The sequence below is a fragment of the Poecilia formosa genome, unplaced genomic scaffold (genome assembly GCF_000485575.1).
Source record: "Poecilia formosa unplaced genomic scaffold, Poecilia_formosa-5.1.2 Scaffold18, whole genome shotgun sequence".
Classification (NCBI taxonomy): domain Eukaryota; kingdom Metazoa; phylum Chordata; class Actinopteri; order Cyprinodontiformes; family Poeciliidae; genus Poecilia; species Poecilia formosa.
Genome location: NW_006799957.1, coordinates 1,289,268 through 1,310,355, shown reverse-complemented (window position 1 = coordinate 1,310,355; position 21,088 = coordinate 1,289,268). Strand labels below are relative to the sequence as shown.

The 21,088-nt window shown below is 35.4% G+C and overlaps 2 protein-coding genes across 4 annotated transcripts in view; both read left to right on the top strand.

The window, feature by feature from the left end:
• Positions 1-10,587, top strand: part of LOC103134614 (immunoglobulin-like and fibronectin type III domain-containing protein 1) — an 18,189-nt gene extending 7,602 nt beyond the window's left edge. The window contains exons 5-24 of the mRNA XM_007546934.2: positions 458-557; positions 651-674; positions 824-878; positions 963-1,158; positions 1,435-1,548; positions 1,641-1,803; positions 1,893-2,165; positions 2,318-2,692; positions 3,352-3,476; positions 3,590-3,731; positions 3,811-4,104; positions 4,182-4,478; positions 6,349-6,525; positions 6,641-6,769; positions 6,904-7,212; positions 7,870-7,955; positions 8,039-8,231; positions 9,292-9,588; positions 10,004-10,330; positions 10,455-10,587. Coding sequence (XP_007546996.1) covers positions 458-557; positions 651-674; positions 824-878; positions 963-1,158; positions 1,435-1,548; positions 1,641-1,803; positions 1,893-2,165; positions 2,318-2,692; positions 3,352-3,476; positions 3,590-3,731; positions 3,811-4,104; positions 4,182-4,478; positions 6,349-6,525; positions 6,641-6,769; positions 6,904-7,212; positions 7,870-7,955; positions 8,039-8,231; positions 9,292-9,588; positions 10,004-10,330; positions 10,455-10,459 — 3,681 coding nt within the window. The 3' untranslated portion in view covers positions 10,460-10,587. The remainder of the gene's footprint in view (positions 1-457; positions 558-650; positions 675-823; positions 879-962; positions 1,159-1,434; positions 1,549-1,640; positions 1,804-1,892; positions 2,166-2,317; positions 2,693-3,351; positions 3,477-3,589; positions 3,732-3,810; positions 4,105-4,181; positions 4,479-6,348; positions 6,526-6,640; positions 6,770-6,903; positions 7,213-7,869; positions 7,956-8,038; positions 8,232-9,291; positions 9,589-10,003; positions 10,331-10,454) is intronic.
• Positions 10,588-11,154: 567 nt separating this feature from the next.
• Positions 11,155-21,087, top strand: LOC103134609 (protein phosphatase 1 regulatory subunit 12B-like). Of its 3 annotated transcripts, none has more exons than XM_016668901.1 (8): positions 11,155-11,391; positions 14,895-15,032; positions 17,484-17,500; positions 17,605-17,743; positions 18,550-18,651; positions 18,774-18,824; positions 18,900-18,950; positions 20,586-21,087. In XM_016668901.1, the coding sequence occupies exons 2-8, from the start codon at positions 14,931-14,933 to the stop codon at positions 20,670-20,672; spliced, it is 549 nt and encodes a 182-aa protein (XP_016524387.1). In that variant the 5' UTR covers positions 11,155-11,391; positions 14,895-14,930; the 3' UTR covers positions 20,673-21,087. The 3 variants fall into 3 exon arrangements, with proteins under 3 accessions (XP_016524387.1, XP_007546989.1, XP_007546988.1); XM_007546927.2 differs by having other exon boundaries at positions 14,882-15,032; XM_007546926.2 differs by lacking the exon at positions 11,155-11,391 and adding an exon at positions 11,425-11,553 and having other exon boundaries at positions 14,882-15,032.
• The last annotated feature ends 1 nt before the right edge of the window (position 21,088 follows it).

The window sequence follows — 21,088 nt, the reverse complement described above, 5'->3', positions numbered from 1 at the left end:
TATATCATATTTCTGCTTTTGTCAACACATCAAATCCAAAATGTGTGGTAGTCTGAGATTTTAGCAAAACAAACAAAAGGCAATATTTAAAAAGTCTGAACATTAATTTCTAAAACATGGCTTGAAGTAAAAGTTGAGGAAAAAAGAAATACGGCTATATGTTTTCCCTGTAGAAGAAATTCCCTTGTAAATCTGAAATGCTTGTATTTTTAAAACCTAGGGGAACATGTAGTACCTGAGAGGCTCAAATATATAATCACATTATCAACAGGAAAAGGAAAATTAAATATTTCCTTAAAAATGCAGATTTACTTTGAAATCCATTGCTTAGGGAAAAAACAGTTAAGACTTTGCCTAAGAACATGTAATACAGCTATAAAGTGTGATTGTTCTGGGGGCAAAAAGGGTATTTTCTTGCACCTCTACTGAAATGTTATCTTTATTGTCACTTTGTCAGATAGTAAATGTTAAACCTGAACAAGCGGACAATTATAGGTGCTTCGCAACAAATGAGTATGGACAAGCAGTCTGTGCAGTCACCCTGAATGTTGTTGAAGGTATGAGTTCATATTTTCATAAGACAAAATAATTTTACTACACCACAGCTAGTTATTTGTCCCATTTGTTTGTTGCTTGTGTTTCTACAACAGGCTTCAAGAAGAAACCACAGAATGGTAGGAAATGCAAATACTAATAAAGAAAATGCATCTTTTTTGTCTGTCAAGCAATAATTACTGAATTACATATCTTTTACTTACTGACTTTAATCAACTTCCCCCCCCCAATTTTTATTTTTATTTTATTTATTTTTTTGCTTTTTTAGCAAATGGGTCAAATGGGCAGGCCACACAAGATTTCAGATCTATGCTTAAGAAAACGTAAGTTCACCTTGAGTTTAAGAATTATCAGTCATTTAAAACTATAAAACCTAAATCAAGGTATTTACTTTTATCTCTTTTCAGAACTGTGGCCACCAGGAAAAAACAACTCCCTCAACAAAAGGAGGGAGAAATTGATCCTAAACTCTTGGAACTGCTTCTGAGTGCACCAAAGAAAGACTATGAAAGAATCTGTTTGGAGTTTGGTGTTACTGACTTCCGCTGGTTACTGAAGAAACTCAAACAGATTAAAAAGGAGAGGGAAGATGAGCAATCAAAGGTGCTGACTGATATTAATGACTGTACAAATAGTGAGAATACATTATCAACCAGCAAAACACATTTTTCTGACAGAAATCAATTTGTATAATGAGTCGCACCTTTAGTCAGAAAACTATGACAACTTTGCTTGATTTTAGTTATTTCTTTTTTTGCATGAGGCTTTTGTGCTCTGCAGCTAAAACAGGCCATAATTATATATTAAAATACTATGAGTTGCCAATAGTAAGCAACTCTGCAGTCGTATTAATGTATAGTTTTTATCTTTACATCATAGGTTGTAGAAAATCTGGACAATATTAAACAAATTGAAGTGAAACCGTCTGGAAGAGCTGAATTTAGCTTCAATATGAAACTACGAGATCCCAACAGTGAAGTTAATTTATACAAGGTGAATTAAAATGTCATATTTAAGCATAAAAATCACATCTGAATGATCAAAAAATCTTCAATAAACAAAATAAAAATCTTATTTTTGACAAGGATGGGACCTTGATTCCATATGATGATGACAAAAACTCGAAGCACAGTCTTCAGAAAACTGGAATAAACTATCTTTTCAGCATCAAAGACCCTCAGCGAGAGGATGCTGGATTTTATCAAGTTGATGTTGAAGAGACCAATGTTCTTACAACAGACTTTCAAGGTAAGCCCTAATTATTACACTTAAAATCAATACAGCTATATTGGGAATTCATTAGAAACAAAGCATTATGCTTTTTTCACCTCTCCTAGTACCCGATGTGGAGTTTGTAGCAAAAATCAAGGACAGTAAAGTCACTGAGAACGAAGATGCAATCTTTCAGTGCGTTTTGTCAACACCTCTCAACAAAATAACTTGGTCAAAAGAGGATGCGTCACTGGAACATGGTGGCAAATATGAGATCACCATCTCAGAGGACAAACTTACTCACACCCTGAGAATAAAAGATTGCCAAATGGCAGATAAGGGAGCATATTATGCCATTGCTGGCATAACCTCCAGTAGCGCCTCACTCACAATCCAAGGTACATTGTCCTTTTTTACTAAAAAATATTGCTGTTTGTCTATTATCAAATATAAGTTAAATCTAATCTTTATCCAGGGTCTGCAAAAATTGCTTGATGTTGACCTTTCTAATTTTTTTTCTTATCTTGCATGTGTGTTAACTATTATTCAGCTGATTCAAGTGGGCGTAAGGGCATCAAAGCCAGTGATAAGTCTAAGCTGATCTCAGAAGAGCAGGACAAGTTTCCAAAAGAAAACACTGAAATGGACACAGCAAAGCAAACAATGGCTGAAAATGATGGTGCAGACAAAGATGCACAAGAAAAAGTAGAAGATGGCAAAGAAGGAAGAGTAGGAGGGGAAGGTGGAGATGGTAACGGTGAAGGTATATGTGATGGAACAGGAAAAGGAAACGATGGAGACGAGAATGATGAAGATGGCAAAAATAAAAACCTACGAGGAGATGATAAAAGCACAACAGATGATGGCAATGACAAGACAAAGAAGCAATCCAGAGCTGCTCTATTGGTTTCTGACTCTGCCATAGGTAAAACTTTGATCAAATAATGAAAATTAGTTCACATGTTGTGAACATGTGTTCATACATATATCACCGACAGTGATATATGTACAATTATCACAGCTATTGACTAAAAGAAACCAGTTAGATAGAAAAAATGGTAAACTGTTTTAACTGTAATAAAAACTGTTAGGATAAATGTCACCATCTTCCTAAAATGATGGGCCAAGTCTTTTTTTTTTTTTTGGCCAAAAATTATTATTATTTTTTTTTTTTTTTTCAAAATTAATCTTTTGGCCAAAAAAATTCCTTACACATTATTTTACGAAAGTTACAATACTTTAATAGGTTCAGGGTGTACACTATTTCAGTTCTAGAATCCATCTATTCATCCATAATAATACACATTTGTAAGATTAAATGTTTGTCTTAGTCAGAAATCTATTTATCAAATTAGCCAATCATTTTCTTATGAATCACTTATGAAAAAGTGATTCATAAGAAAATGTTCTGTCTTAAAACAGTAAGAAAAGTGAGTCTATCTGCAAAGATGCCTGAAAAATGGGCCTAAATATTAAGGTCTGAAAATGTTAAGATGGTGAATAATCAGATTTCATATGATGTTAAAGAGAGCAGAAGTTGTCTAAACACTTTTTTCCTGTCATTGTCCCATTGTCAAAATGCAGACCGAGGAGCTCAGTTTGTCAGAGGTCTGTCAGATGTAAATGCCAAAGTTGGTGAACGAGCAGAGCTGTCCTGCAAACTAAACAGTGAAACCTCTGAAGGACGCTGGTATAAAAATGGAAAGCTGGTAAATCAATAAAAGAATTGTACAGTACAGCTACAATGAAACCTTTTAATCACTTACACAAAAATGTCTAAAGATTTTTTAAATTTTTGGTATGTTTTTTATTATCTGATAAGCTGACAGAGGAAGATGGCGTAAAGATAATCAAAGATGGCGCCTGTCACATATTAATGATTGAATGCTGCAAAAAAGATGACACTGCTGTGTATCGCTTTGAAGCTGAAGGACGCAAATCAGAGGCAACACTGAATATCCATGGTCAGAATAATAATTTTGAAATAAGATTTTAATGGCAACTTTGTCAAACAAAATGCTTGTTTTTCCTTTCACACTACAGACCCACCAAGACTCGACCCTGATGCTCTAGGTGAATTTGCAAATCCAGTGATTGTTAGGGTAGGTGACAATGCCGAGTGGAAGCTGCCTTTCTCAGGTGGAGCACCAATGAACATACAGTGGTACAAGAATGACGACAAGCTTCTGCCTGCGGTCAATGTGAAAATTGACACTTCAGATACTGAGAGTCAACTGCGCCTTACCAAATGTCAAAGAAAAGATACTGGAGAAGTCAAAATCAAAATAAAAAATGAGTTTGGCGTCATAGAAGCTGTGTCAAGGCTTATAGTACTTGGTAGGTTTACACTGACAAAAGAATAGATCAACTCTTTATCCTTAGCAAACCATAAACTCCACCCATTTTGCCAACAGACAAACCAACACCCCCACAAGGCCCTGTCGAGATAATAGAAAGTGCGGTTACTTCTGTTGAATTCAAATGGAAACCACCAAAAGACAGCGGTGGCTGTCCAGTTACCAATTATATCATAGAACGGCAACAAGTGGGACGAAATAAATGGACAAATCTGGGAGAGATCCCTTGTACCCCTAACTACAAGGACACTGATGTGGACCCTGGCAGAAGATACTGCTACAGGATTAGAGCCAAGAATGCTGAAGGCATCAGTGATTACCTGCAGACAGGGGACATACCAGCTGGTGTATTACGTAAGTCTTCCAACAGAGCCAAATTTATACCTGTGATGTATTGTGGCTAAAAGTGCAGGGTGCTCAACCTTTGACAAACTGATAAGACTTTAGACATATTAACAAGACAAGTGTGAAATGATCAAAGATTGCAAATGGTCATGGGCGGAAATCCCAGGGTGTTCGGACTCCCCCCAATCTTGGACAAGTCTAAAAAAAATTATAAAAAAAACTTTTGTATTTAAACATCAATATGAAAAGGCAATAATAAATCTGCCATTCATCTAAGAAAGACATAAGAATTAATTTTTAAGTCCACCCCGTCACTGTCAGAACAATGGTTCAGTCCAAAGTATGGGAGGAGCAACAACAGTCCTGCAAAGGACACCGGCTCCGTTAGAGCCGCTGAGGAGGTGAACTAGCTGTGGCTCTCCAGCACAAACAAAAAACCCTCCAGTAAGTAAACACTTACAGCAAAAGACATGCAACACCTTTTATTAGGTTCACTGCTTAATAGAAATAAACACATTAACAATAAAAATCAGACTGCAATTTGTTATTTCATCACTTTGGCTGAATCATGATAAACAGCCTTGTTATGCCTTGAAAATCAAAACTAGGAAACTGGCTACATTTCTTTGATATACTTAAGCTTTTTTGTCAAAGGTAGCAAATATTTAAATTATATTTAGCTCTCCAACTCTTATGTTAATGAGAAGAGTTTGAAACGGGAGGGAGCGCCTGAGCATTACCACTAGCCGAGAGCTCAGTGTGGGAGCCGAGAGCAGACAAGAAATAGAGCAGATAGAAAAACGGAAAGGTATGCCTTTATTTCTTACCATCTTCAACGTAAAACCACAAAAGGAAAAAAATAAGTAAATAAATTGAAAATAAAATTTTCCATAAAAATCCTGATTCTTTAACATTAAGTTATGATAATTCCCAGATATTCATTAATTCTTGGTTGTCAGTCATCCAGGACATGGCAAAACCAAAAAAGGTTTAAAAAGAAAGCAACTTAGCAAGTTATAATTTAAATAACACCTAACTTGTATTGAGAGCCACTACAAAAAAATCAATATTTATTTTCATTTAGAGCCTTAGGTTTTTGTAAAATTGTCGCACAAATTAGATCAGTGATGCTGAACCACTCATCTAAACTTCCATGAGTCTCAACAATTTGTTTCCTGAAAAAGACATGTGCATTGCCACTTACTAGTCAGTTTTGGTCTTGCAGCATGAACACATTAAAAACTTTTTAAACCACATTTTACATTATATTTCACTGTAACTTTGCTGACCCCCTCCCCAAAATTGCTCTTAAGAAATTTCCCTGTTTATTGTCCTCCCCAATAATGAAATTGGATAATTATGCATTAGTCTAACGTTCTAATGCATAATCTGTCAAGAATGATGTGGTTGGTGGCGAGGAGAGACGCCGAGACCCAGGTTATAGTGATGATGAGGATGGTTTAATGATGAGAAAAGCTCAAATCAGTCCAAGACAGGCAGCACAGCGAGAGGCAAGCACACAGCTAGATGTCAGTAGCAACTGACTACAGAGACCAACACTAGAGCTGACGCCAACACAGGACTTAGCAGTTCCACTGCGACGACGGACAGCCTGATGCCGACCAAGACATACGTAGAGAACAATTGACAAGGACCCGACGAGGAACACAGACAACAGGTGGGTTTAAATACAGACGGGGTAATCAAGGGAATGAGACACCTGGGAAACAATCAACAGGGAAGACACAGAGACAGACTCAGGGAACAGGACTACACAGAAACACGGAACATGACATAATCAGGGAAATCACTTGCTATGCTCATACCAATCTTCCACAAAAAATAAACTAAATATAAAAATCTATTCTTTATGCAACAGGTTACCCTGGACCACCAACAGCACCCAAAGTGGCGAGTGCCTTCAAAGACTGTATCAACCTGTCATGGTGTCCACCCTGTGACACAGGGGGAACCAAAATTATGGGGTACAACTTGGAGAAGAACAAGACAGGCACAAATTACTGGAGCCTTGTAAATCAAAATGGGCCAATTACAGGTATGATGCAAGCTACAACAGTTTAAAGAGAGATGGTTTTTAGCAGAATGCAGCATATGCCGAATTGAATAAAGACAGTGAGTGTCATAATAGCAGCTTTTTCCTTCCTTCTCAGATACAAAGCATGCAGTGAAAGATGTTTTTGAGGGTGCAGAATATCGATTTAGAGTGTCTGCCATCAACCTATCTGGTGCTGGAGAACCCAGTATTCCATGTGAGGCAGTTATTGCAAGAAATCCCAAGAGTAAGTCAGCCACAAATTACTCCTGAATTGTATTAAAGTTCTTTTTACACACAGAAAATAAAATCTTAAAAGGGAATATAGTTATACTTTGTTTTGTTTTTTTTTTTTGTTTTTTTTTGCTTATGTGCTTTCAGAACCTCCAGGCAAAGTGATAGACCTTAAAATAACATCTTCCAGCTACACTACATTTTCACTGGCTTGGACTAAACCAAAGGAAGTGAAAGGGGTAGAAGATGAAGCCCAGGGTTACTATGTGGAAATCAGACCAATAGAGAGCCTTGAATGGACCTGCTGCAATGCCACTCCAATTAACTTAACTTCCTACACTGTGCTGGGCCTCAAGGCAATGGCTTCATACTGGGTGAGAGTAATTGCCACAAATTATGGTGGAAATGGGGAACCTCAAGGCTTTGATAATTACATCATTGCCATGCCACCTCCTGGTAAGAAATTTAGTTCAAGTCTATCAACACTACAAGATTTTTTTTTTCCATTTTTCAGGCATTATGTCATATCTTCACCAAAATATTCTTGTTAGTGTTTTCCTAATTAGCTTATAATGATGTAACATATAGTCACCAAATCAGTTTTTTCTGGCCTTTGTGTAGTGCAATTTTGCAGTTTCAAAGTTGGAATAGTGAATATTGGCAATTAATGATGGAATATGTTGACAACAATAAAATTATGATTGTCCAAAGTAAACAAACAAAAACTACAAAGACATAACTAAAAACCAACATAGCATTTTGCAACTATTAAAGTAATTTGTTTTGGTTGATTTCCAGCAAAAAAAAAAATTCTAGCTTTGTGTTGCATAGCTTCTTACTGCATGAGAAGCTGAAGAAAAAGCCTCAGCTTTTTCTGAATTCAGTCGTATTACACTATGGATGAGTCACCAGGAAGCACTAGACCAATAAAATGTGTACAGTAAATTTTACCACAGTACAGGATATGAATCTGATTTATGAACACGTTTTGCACACATCATTTTTCCCCATCATACTGCCCTGGCAGTAGAAAATAAATGTAGCAATATTAACCTGCTATCTTGTACAAAAAAAATTAAATTAAACTTAGATTTTTTTAAATCTAACACACAGTGAGGCCAAGATTCAAGGACCGCAACATGAAGACCTTGATGGTGGTGAAATCTGGAAACACTATCCGAGTCAACATCAACTTTGAGGTATAAAACCTTCTATCTCGGATTGTGCTAAAATGCGCCTCATCCAATATTTTTGGTGATTATTTTGTTTGTATCATCTACAGGCTTCTCCGATGCCTGACATTTCTTGGGTAAAGGATGGAATTCCTTTGCTCAAACATGTGACTATAACCAATTCAGATAGAGGATCTCAGTTGTTAATTCCCACATCTGAAAGATCAGATAGTGGCATCTACACGATCACTGTCAAGAACATTGTTGGCCAGGAAAGTTTCAGTGTTGAAATCAGAGTTACAGGTAAAATTCCAGCATTTAGATTTGGCTGTACATCTCAATAAACAGAACAAAGCTTACAAAGACATCAACAATAAGAGTAAATGTTCTCTGTTGAAGTGAGAAAACTTTGATTTAAAATGTCTTATCAATATACGGATCTGTTCAAAAATATTGGTCCTACATAGGGATAAAAATGCAGATGAAGTCTGTAAATCCAATTAAATGCATAAAAAAAGGTTTACAGAAGCCACAAGACACTTCTAACAATTTTGTCTACACATTAGAATGTAAAGTTTGGAGTTTTTGTTGCCAAATCAGTTGTATATAGTTATAAGTAGGATTTTACTTATAACCCTAACCCTACACTCATGTAGTGTTTTAGAATGATCAAACTATTCAAATTACATAACTAAAGGAATATAGTAAGCATCGGTTTCAGATGCATTATACCTGCAAAAATTACCGTCATTCAGTAATAAGGTCAAAACCATAAGTTCAGGGCATCATAACATGATGTGATTTCTTTAATTTAAAACAGAAGAACAATTAATCCTTCTGATGCTAAGGTAATATTGCATGCATTATTACATTTAGACTATGTTATTTCTAACATGTTTAATTGTCTTTTTGATTTTGACCTATAGATTTTGGTAAAACATCCACAAAATTTAGTGATAGATTTTCTGGTTTTTCTGTCAAATATTACACCATTTATTTTCTATGCTTTTTATAGATCAGCACAAGCATGATGTACTAGTTTAACCATCTTGGGTAACAGACATGCCATATTTAACTTGCTAACTGTAGTTTTAAAAACAGTGTAAGCTTAAAACATACTCTCTCTACATTCAAGGGTATATATATAAATAAAATTAGTCACTGCAGCATTTTTCTGGCATATTAACCAAACTTTAAACCACAAGACATTTTTGACAAGGAAAAAAAATCTGATCAGGGAATAAACTTTTCAAAAATATTTTATACTGGTATAAAATGCTGATTTGAAGCTGATTTTTTCTTCAAATCAGTTTTGAAGGGAAAAAAAATGTCCAAAATTGAATGTGTCCTAATTTTCTTTCAGATGACCCTAAGCCTCCAGGCCCTGTAGAGCTGCAAGAGAACATACCAGGAACAGTGACTCTATGCTGGGCTCCTTCTCCAGATGAGAAAAGAGATGACAGACTACATTACATGGTGTCCAAGAGGGACTCCTTCAAGCACACTTGGAGGACAGCAGCTGACAACCTTTTTAACAACAAGTTCACAGTTGTCAACATTATGCCTGGGCGGGAGTACTACTTCAGAGTGTTTGCGAAAAACGACATGGGCCTGTCACCACCATCTGAGTCCCCTGTGTTTGCTTTAAAAAAGGAAAAAGGTTTGTGTGAATTTTGAGACAATTTAAAAGGGACAACAAAGGAACACAAAAATACTTTCACAAAAAGAAATACATATACATTTGCAATTCTAGTAATAGAAGTTATCTTTTAGTAAGGTGTGTTGGTTACATTTAATTTGCAAAATGTATTTGCTTTTGAAGCAAAGCATGATTTTTACAACTGGCTCACTAAATTTGGTGCAAACAAAGAAAGTAACAGGAAGGACTCAACATCATACATGGCCTTAAATGAAACAGATTACTGTTACAGCAATGATGACAAATATTTATGTAGGCATATGGTAAATAACTTAAGCAAAAGCAGCATCTACTGAAACCATCTAAACGTTGACCATATCTCATCATTTTACAGTTCATGTTGACTTGGGGTAACATTAATGAATTTATCTTTCAGGAAAGTTCAAAGTTGACATGCCACAGATGAAAGCCCTGGATTTTGAGTCACCTCCATCATTCATTATCCCCTTAAAGAGACACACAGCTCCTGAAGGATATGAATGCTACATGAGCTGTGCAGTAAAAGGTGACCCAGCGCCACGTGTAACTTGGTACCACAACAACATCAGCCTCAACACAAACACAAACTACCACATAACAAATGTATGTGGAGTTTGCTCATTGCTAATACTACGAGTGGGACCCAAAGACAATGGAGAATACAAAGTTATCATTGAGAACAAACTAGGGAACGCGGAGTCCTCCATGACACTAAATGTTAGAGGTAAGCTATAAAAAATTGTTTAAGATCCATGAAATGGAGAAATGTACCAAGATGTCACAAAGAAACATTTGAGTGTGTGCTGCAAATGAAGCATGATGAAGATTAAAAATGTGTTTCTTTGTAGAATGAAGTGGACTAGTAACATCAAGAATCAGCCAGAACCATGAGATTCCTCACTGCATTTCAAATCAATGATGGAAACTTATATATGGATTTTAAACTGCCACCCTTTTCAATAAAGTGATCCATCAAACTCATATGAATCTTTCTGTTTATCAAAGATTTGAAAATTGTAATAAAAAAGTTGTGTTTGTTCTTTGTTTTGTCAAACATATTAATGTCACCATGGTATATTTGCAACCTGCCTATCCATGCATATACAATATGAAATGTTGGCAAACTATGGCAAAATAATAATTTGAGTAAATATGTTATGATTAAGATTGCCATTATTATTTGGCTTTCAGCTAACTTTTATAGTTACAAGAACATGTAAGGACAAACTTAAAACTCATAAATTCTGGAAATATTAATTCAAAGACATTATACCTTGGGAAGTACATTGCACAAGCAGGCTAACAAAAGTCGGCTACATGCTAAAAAAATAGGCTACATGTTACTACCATGTACACAAAATAGTCTACATAAACAAGAATGCAAGCATGTTATTTGCATAACAATATGTTAGCCGCTTAATTAATGTGTGTTTAATACACTTCACTTTTTCCATGTGTACTGCTGAACATTCCAATGGTCTTAATGACAAGAAAAGAACTACAAACACTAGGGAAGCCTACCTTTTCGCCACCGCTGGTTGCTAAAGGTAGCCCCGCTGCCTGCTCCAGTCATTACTTCCACCAGCTACAAGCCAAAGACGTTAATTAAAAAAAAAGTTTCTAACTTTTCAGAAACACAAGAGCTGCTTAAGTTCTCGTAACTTTTCCAACCACGTATTTTATACATCTGTTTTCAAACAAGTTAATCTTGTGTAAAGCATCGACTTCCTGATTGCAGTAAAGAGCATTAGCTTACAAACTTCCAGCAGGTGGCGGTGATTAAAGGTGAGCAGATTAACTTCCTGTTCCTCTGTTGGTCACGTTTATTCTAACGAAGAATGTCGAATATGAAGGCTATAGGTAACATATTTTTGTTAGATAAAAGTTACATAAATTTAGGGTCGTCGTGTGGCTAAGTGGTAAAAGTCCTCAACACAGTTGTCCCAGGTTCGTTTCCCGGGTCATTTACAGCATGTCTTTCCCTTCTCTGTGTCTTTCTCCCTGTCCAGACACTGAACATAACCGCAAAACCCATTGGAAGTTGTAAATTTTAAGCAGTTTATTAAGAGTTCTGTTCAAGTTGATGAACGGAACTCGCCATGATCTACGTTTTGAACAATACAAACTCTACCGTTTGTGAAATTCTTCCATACATTATGTGAAAAGAAAGTAAAGTCTGAAAGTTTATTAGCTCAACAATGTTGTAATTGCTATTTTAATAGGAAATAGCAATTTTCTACTAAAGTTCTATTTGCATGTCAAATAGAAGGTATTTCAAGACATGTACCATCTGATCACAGGAGGAAATTTGCTCCCGCCATCTGATAAAGTGTTACAACTATTTTTGCTTTTAATAAACATGTAATCAAGTCATTGTGTGTGTGTGTGTGTGTGTGTGTGTGTGTGTGCACTAGATTTTATCACCTCATGGGGACTTCAATCTGTTTACACACTCACCTCATGGGGACCTACTCCCTCGTGGGGACCTGAAGCCAAGTCCCCATAAGGGAAATCATTTTAAAATCGTTTTATAAGCCATTTTAAAGGTGCTGGTGAAGTTTTAGCAATGGCCCATAACGCATGTTTTTCCGTCAGTTTGTGTGTGTGTGTGTGTGACTCGATGCTGCCCCCATAGGGTCTCAGAGTGGTACTGCACCTCATTGGAATTCACACACTTTTCCATATATGGTCGCATTCTGCCTTCTTCCTGGTCCCCATAAGGAAGGTTATGGAAAGAACTTGAAATGAGTTGGTTTAAAAGACAATATCAACTTAAAACATAAAAATTCACAATGCCAACTGAAAATGGACATTTTTCTACAAAGATTAACTCCATTGATTCCGTGTTTAGACTTTTGATTCTGTGAAAATACCCATCATCAAGGAATTGTTCATATGTGCATATTGTCTGTTTACTGATCTTTGATAGTTAAAAAATATTAAAATGGGGTTCATAGTTTGAATTTATTAATAACAAAGTATGAAACACAGTGCATAAAAGACTCTAAAGATGTAAACATTTGTGCAAATATTTAGTTAATATTCAACACAACAGTTTTAGAACAGTATTAAGACAGCTCTATATATTTGTTTATCCAAATTTTTCCAACAAGAGTTAGTTTGTAATGAAGAATGGGCAAATGTTATAGCCTCGAGATCTGCATTGATGTTGAAGCAATAAGGTAAAACATTAACAGCAAAATAATTTGATAGCTTATTGACCCAAGTACACAATAGACAAATGGAGAACCTTTCAGTTTTAATAAATTATAAAAATATTCAATATATTTCTTTAACTTCACAATTAAATTTCCTTTGTGTTTATTTTAAATACATTGCCCATAGCATACATTTAAGCTTAGGGTCATGAAACAAAACAGTTAAAGGATCCAAGGGGTTTAAATACTCTGTTTCTGACAGTGACTTCGTAGCAATCACCTCTCCTATGAACAAAACCTTATTAATCTTATCTGTAAAGACACTTTTCATCCATTCCTTCCTGATTTCAGCAGTTTTATCATCAGGAGCTGCGATAAGCATCTCCGTCTTGCTTGCATTCAACTGCAAGTAGTTGTCATTCAACCATATTTTGATATCAGACAAGCAGTTACTAAGTTCTGTCAATTTATAAAATTCACAGGAGCGAAACTAACAAGATATTTGGATATTGTCAGCATACATATGGTATGAAACATTACTGTAGTAATTTGAAATAAAACCTAAAAGACGTAAATACAGTAAGAAGAGCAGTGGACCCAAAACCGAGCCTTGGAGTATTCCACACGCCAGTTGAGCAACATCAGTCTGTAGTTTCTCAATATGAGAAACTACAGACTGATAGGAGAAACCAAAGAGCCTAGTAAAGGTAAAGGNGTGTGTGTGTGTGTAGCGGGGCAGGGGGAGGTGTTCACCCCACAAAACGTGTAGGCATACTTTTAAACTGCCTTTTTTGTTTTTGCTGTAAGTACTTTTGAAACCAGCAGATGGTGCTTGCTTGCTGAGCTGTAAAAATGAAGAACACTATACAAATATGAAAGACAACTTGATAATTTGAGAAGGGAAAGACAGAGAGGCAATTTTATCTCTCAGTCTGTTGGCAAATAAGATAATGTTAACTTTGGGTTAAATGCAATGTTGCCCTTGCTTTTATGTGTACCTAAACTGCCAGAAAAAAATGTTCAGGGCTAATGCCAAAGCAAGACTCTTTTTCTTTCTACTTTTATACTTTTGTCTTGCTAAAGTATTCAAACTCCTTGAAGAAACTCCTTTCACATTACAATTCCAAAGTTTAATGCATTATACAGATGTTAGGTAAAAAAAAAAAAAACTGAGAATAATGATACAGCAGTGAAATAGAGGTTATGTGAGACATGGCTTACAGATAAATATCTGGAAATGGTTCTATGGATTTTTAATTAACATTCCCCTTCTGATACATGTAAACAAATTCATTGCAGCTAGCTGCCTTCAGAAGTCACCTAATTAGAGTCTATCTGTGTATAATTTAATCTCAGCATAAATCCACTTGATCATTGAAGGTCTCAGAGGTTTTTAGAGAGCATTAGTAAACAAATAGCATAATTAAGATCAAAGAACACAGCAAGAGAGGTCAGTGAAGAAACTGTGGACATGCTTAAAATAGGGTTGGATTATAAAACAATATCTCAACAAGCATTTAACATCTCACAGAGAACTCAATCCATAATATGGAAATCAAACTAAGACACTGTAGATCAAACTAGGATATTGCAGATCTACAAAGACATGCCAGCAGGACTGAACAATGTGGCTGAAAAACATGTCACATTTCAAGTGTTTTAGATCTGTTGATATTGTTTAGGTTTTTTTTTTGTTTTGTTTGTTTGTTTTAAATATTTGAAATACTGGAGATATGACCTTTCCTGTTTTATCCATTCCTTTCAAGCTGTTGAACACTCAACAGATTTTTGTTTTGTTTTGTTTTGTTTTCATAAACATTTGAATCACTTACTTCAGTAAAATATGTCACTTCACATCAGAAATGCTACAAACAACTTAATTTAAATCCATGTGTACACACATATAAACACACCCTACGTCTACAGCCCGCCTACTCCTACCACTCCCCCACATTCTCAAACTTGTGTTCTTTCACTCACGTCTGATATGTTTCCATCTCATGAAGATCACACTGGCATTCTTCAAACTGAGACAATCTCACCTGAATCCTGTCTCGGGCAGGGTGCTTTTTATAACTTGTAATATATATATATATTTTTTTTTTTCTTTGCTTTAGTATTTTGTGTCAGAGTACAACTGCATGCAGTGGTCCCAGCGCAAGAACAATGTCATCTCTACTTTCTCAAAACAAAGACGAGCTGTTCATCAGAAAATCGCTGTCTGACTCTTGTCCAGCTTCGTCTGCTGCCAACACCAGAAGCCTGAGGGTAAGGCCTGATTCTCTTTTATCTTTTCTTTGTGTTGTTAGAGAATATGCCTAAAAAGATTTCATGCCAAAAGAGACACCGTAATGAAATGTTATGATAGTTCCTGAGCAACCTTGAACAAAATAATATTTTTACTACTTTAAAAGTAAAAAATGAGCCCTGTATTTTGGAAAATAATTGTTGAAATGTTATATTTGAGCATACATAGAGATGACTGTTCTAGTGCTTTTTGCTTCAAATAAGACAATTCCAGTGAAGGTATAAAAATATAAAAGTTCCAAAAATGTGAGCTATGCTCATTCAGTTGAAGTATAATACACTAATGCTGTATTTCATGTTATTTTGCTATTGAACAAAATATGTTTATGTTTTATGGTGCAGTTCTTACTAAGTGAAAATTTACATTTTCCTATGAGAATCAAACATTTCTGTTTCTGAATTAGATCATAGTGTATTATGTAAGACCGGCACTATGTTCTTGATTGTATATGGAACTGACAAATACATTTAGCATGCCTATAAAACCTTTAAATAAAGAACTTTAAAGTATGGTCTTTATTTATATATATTTTTTACAAACTTTAAACATCACAATGATTGACCTACAATGTTATATAATTCTTTATGTTGATGTCCATGAGAAAATTTAGAAGAAAGCTTTGGTCAGACTATACATACATGTACCATATTTGATCTTATATATTTGTGTAAAACTTATTTATGGCATAAGGCAGACATCCAGAAAATACCAGCATGTGAGGAAAAGCTTGAGAGGAGAAATGTAGACTATAAAGAACATTGTAAAAACAAATATGACTTGTTCAAAGACCACAGTCATAAGAAAAATAACAACAGTTTGGTTTAGAAGATTGTGATGGTGGGAACTCAAAGTATTTATAGATGTTTATGTCTCAGCTAATCCTAAGGGAAGCTAATATTTTCCACTCATCAGCAGGAATAAAAAAGTCTCTCAAGGGATGTGGGAGTACTGGAGGAAGACAGGAAAAACCTTTTTAAGCATGAATAATCGAATAATTAATTGGGCAAATTTGATAGTATCTGTTTACATGATGTCACATTGTTTAAACCAACGTGCTTGAATCTATGATTAATAACTTTTTACCAAGTATAGTCAGTCACATGTTGTGAGACATCCTTTAAGGGGTTGATTTCAGGGTCTGGTGAAGATCCAGAGGTTCTTCAAATGTCTGAACAAAAGGCACTGCAGTGTTTACACAGAGTGTCTGTAACAGAAAGTCTTGGCTCTTCGTTCTATTTTAGACTTCCAATTAATTGTGTTTGACATAAATTCTTTGAGCGCAAATATATGGTCTGCTTTTATGTTGAGGTATTTGGTGTGCTTTAAAATAGAAGAGTGCACAAGTAAAGTGTCAGAAGTTATCTCTTTTTTTTGATATTACACGTCTTCACATGAAAACATAACTTAAATGTTAGCTTTTGTAATTCAAATGACGTCTGTATGTGTCTGTAAAAAGCCATGTAGAGTATATTAGATTATGTTTGTGATACAATAACTAGCATGACAGGGCATTCAAGGATAAAGAGTTTTTCATGCTTGTAAAGTACCATATCTACAATAGTTGAGTCCTTACGTCATCAGCCTAACAGTGAATTCTGATGCTGAAGGCCATGCAATTATTACTTTAAGCTGTGCATTTGAGCAAAAGGTTATCTTAACCATGGGCTGGCAGTGTAGCACTTATGACTTATGGTAGCTGTTATTCACTAGTATGACAATAATGTACAAACAATGAAAATTACTGAACACACAACAAAAATGATCAGGTAAATGGTAAAAAACATTGTCAGTCTTCTATCTAAACTCACCCTTACAGGAAAAAAATGTGTTCCACTACAACATGAGAAATAAGAAGGAGATTACTCATTTATGAGCTGGATATAGTTGTCAGCTTACTGACACATTTATTAGGTTTTTTGTATAGCAACCCATTGTATTTATGTAATAAATACTGTGTGCACTACATTTTTTAACGTGTCCCATGCATTTAAGTCTCTGGATTACAATAAACTTAACACAATGGACTTTTTTTCCTTTTGTTTTTCTTCTTTTTCTTCTTTAGGATGTTTGTATGAAACCCACTACCACTTTAATTATTGGCATTTAATTTAAATGTTGTCACTGCTTTGACCAATATTTTTGCTTGAAATTTTCTGAGGACATAGGCCACACAACCTTCCCTTACTAAGCAGCCAAAAGTTAGCAAAATGTGAGCGTCCCTGCCAGAGTTATTACCTTTTTTGGATATGTTTAGCTATCTCTGCTTGTGAGCTTATTTAAGGGATCATTTCCTCTCTCCTCCTTTAACTTGCTTTGGTATGTCTGACTGCCATAAACTGAACAACAAGAATACATGTAATTTGTTTCAGTAAAAGCTACGTATATTCTAAAGTCTACTTTCTCTCTTCCAGCATGAAAGGCTGTCTAGGTAAGTTTTCTATGACTTTGGATACTAAAGCACAAATAAAATCTATATGTTTTAATGGTCGCTAAAGTTTGAGAGTAACTGATAATGAGAAGCTATGTCTTTAGATTGGGCTCATCGAGCTCATCTGACGTCTCCAACGACACGTCAACAAACCATGCAGAGTCCTACTTTTTACGAAGGGAGAACAGACTGTCTGCAAAGAAGAAGGCAGAAGAAGAGAAGATGAACAGTGACTATAAAAAGGCAAATGATGCGATTTGATTGTTGAACTTTTGACTTGGAGCTGTTGTAAATGGTGAACAAAAGTAAACCCTGTATCAATTCTCTTGTGTTAATACAAGTAATCTATACTATATAATATATAATTACATGATATATTAAGCTTATGTAAAGATTTGACACTTTGCCAGCTCAAAACCTCACATCACAGATACCACCAGTTTATTGTTCTTTTAAAAAGAAGAAGCAAAAAAGAACCCATAATCCTTACCTGTAGGTGAGATTTAGTATATGACAGGGTGCCTACTCAGCAAAACAAAATTGGCTTTCGTCCTGGTTTACCCATACTCACAGTGCAAATATTCTTTCCCTTCAGGTTAATGTTGAAAGGAAAAATTACAAACTAAAAATGCAGTAATGCCAGCAGTGAATCATTTCTAAGTAATTTTTCATTAAATCCTAACACGTTGCATACTTTTAAATAAGTCAATCTAAACTGAACACACAGTTGTGCTTCAATACAAAAATGTTTTGAAGTACAGTACATAATTGCACTGAAGTACAATTGTACTTGTACTTCAATAATAGAACAATTATAATCATTAAATGTATTATTTACACATGAAGAAATTAAGCTACCACAGACTCCACATTTAAGTTTGTTGTTTTCTGATATCAGTTATACCCGTGATCTATATGTGTTTAATTGTTGTTTATATAATCTTGTCCTTGTATGGATTTATTTAACCTTGCTCCATTTTGTTTTATTTGTTTCAATTTTGAGCTGTGAAATGAACCTGTGGCGATCCAAACATATGTGAATTTTACAGATGTATGAAAAGGCATTGGCAACAAATCAAAGGCTCAAGTCCCGACTAGAGACCAGCAAACAAGACCTGGCTTCAGTTCAGGACCAGCTGCAGACTGTACAGGTGTGCAAATTAATTTCATTTTGGGCAATTTAACAACAACAACAACAACAATAATAATAATAATAATAATAATAATAGTAATAATAATAATAATAATAATAATGGTTATTTTACTGGAACAGAAGGGAAAACCAGATGATTGTACTTCAAAAATGCTTGAAGCAGAGAAAAAGGTACACACTCATCAATCTGATTTTGTATGTTTTGATGAAACTACCCTATTCATGTTTAATAGATTATCTTTACAGGAAAGTTGGAGCCTTAAAAAGAGGATATCAGATATGGAAGAACAATTAAAGGTAATTTTTATTCATTTCATAAGCGTATTAATATTCCTACCCCGAGTGTTATTAAGCACACACAAACTGTGTAAATGTTTGTGAGACATTGTGTTGACGATGGTTTTAGCTGGTATCACTTGTCACCATTCTGTTGTTGGCTTTGGAAGCTGTGAGTACATCAACACCACAGCCACAGTGAACAACAATTGTTCACTGTCAAATGACAATAGTCTGCTCTGTGCTGCCCAAGAAAATTCCAACAAGAGCTTTTTGTTTTCTGTCAATGAATTGTCTTAACAAATATGGGATTCTAGTCTGAAAATAAACCCTGACACAAAAGACACCATGAATGTGGATTGGTGTGTGTTTCTGTGTGTAGATGGATGATTGTTTGACTGAGTAGATTTGACCAGCTCTGACAGAACAGAGACAGAAACAAAACTACATTTCAAAAATTAAGTTTGCAGCACTGTGATACTTACTGATCCATTTGGTGTTGAGTTATAGATATTGGTATGTTAACTATAGTGACTATTAACTATTTGATGTATTATTTCACTTAACATGCATTTAGTTTTAAATTCATTTAAGCAGTAAAAACTATTGATTATGTGGATGTGGGGTTTAACTAAACCAAGAATACTAAATTGGAGGACCAACTTTTTTAGTCATGGTTAAAGCCACCAAACGTTAGTTTTGATCAAACAGCTTAAAAAAGTAATTTAGTGTTTATTCACGCACATCCTTTGGTCCACTTGTTTGGTGCTGACCAAAAATTTACCTTTTTTGTTTTGTGCTGTGCATTTCACATTGTGCTTTTTCTGGGTGATGATCACTACTTCCATTGGACAGAAAGGATGGGGGCAGGACAAAGCACAGACCTGGAAAAAATCAACTTTTGAAGTCCTGTGTGCTGCGTTTGTTGTCCATATTTGTGATGTTGTTGAAAATGTAGTACTACTTTGAATGTCAAGAGCAGCTCATACAACGCAGGTTCCACAACCTGATTTTGTAATTTTGGAATGGCATCAGCAAACACTGCTGAAAGCTGAATGAGACCAGATGCTCTGCGCCTCCTGACTCACAACATGCTTAGCAAATTAGTTACAATTTCAGTACATCCAGAAGTAGCGTTAGCAATACTGAAGGCATCATTTTTATTATAATGCAAAGGAATTGTGACTCATGAGGTTCAAACAAATGTTTATTTCCTGTAGTTGGTTCAGATCAAGACCAGTCTGTATTCACACCAGAAGCAAACCGTATCAGAGTTTGTTTGGAAGCGGACAGAGACCGCCTCAAAAAGTGAGTCTTAGGTTGTTTGCTCCACACCAGGGTTCGCTTGAGTGTATTCATACCTTCATGATAGGTCCGGACCAATAGAGGAAACAAACTCTGATCCATTTAAAGAAGCTCAAGTATGTTATGTGTGAAGACCCCTGTACAAAGTTATCTTTACATAACCCTCATCATAGCTACTGCAAATATTCATCCATCTATTAGACCCACGTAACCTGGCAGGGTCATGGAGAGAGCTGGTTCCAGTCTTCAGGAGTTATAAGACAAGACACTCTGGAAAGTTAACCAGTCTTCTGATTAGCTTACATCTGAACTTTATGCTTGTTTAGGCTTTTCTGTGCTTTTTGTCTTCAGGTGAAAGCTGAGCTGAAGCTGGAGAACCAGAGGTTGAAGGATGAGAATGGGGCTTTAATCCGTGTCATTACTAAACTCTCCAAGTAAAACAGGAAGCAGGCGGGGGAGAGGAAGGGGGGAAACATAAAAAGCTATTTTTAAATCCAGTAAAGGAATAAACTGACCTCTGAAATAACGTCTGAAAGGACTGTGGTTCTGCTGATGTTCTCTAAACGTAAGGTTTCTTGTACTTTTTTGTTGTGTAAAATATTAATAAAAGGTGTATGTCTAGAAAAGGCTGTTGTTCTGGTTTTACACAATTTCTGCAGTGACTTAAAATCAAATTGTAGATCTTCATACTGCTTCTTATTTAGAATAGCAACTCTTTTGGACACTCAAAGTGTATTCAGTATTTTCTTTACAGCTAAAAAAGTAAATACAAAGCAATGGAAATTTTGGTCACTTCAGATAAATACATCAGCTAGAGAGATAAAACTTATGGATAGACAATAAATGTAAAGCAC

Coding starts and splice junctions, on each gene's coding strand:
- LOC103134609 (XM_016668901.1), top strand. CDS start 14,931: ATGTCATCTCTACTTTCTCAAAACAAAGACGAGCTGTTCATCAGAAAA. Junction 17,744..18,549: donor TGAACAGTGACTATAAAAAG/GCAAATGATGCG, acceptor TGAATTTTACAG/ATGTATGAAAAGGCATTGGC. Junction 18,652..18,773: donor ACCAGCTGCAGACTGTACAG/GTGTGCAAATTA, acceptor TTACTGGAACAG/AAGGGAAAACCAGATGATTG.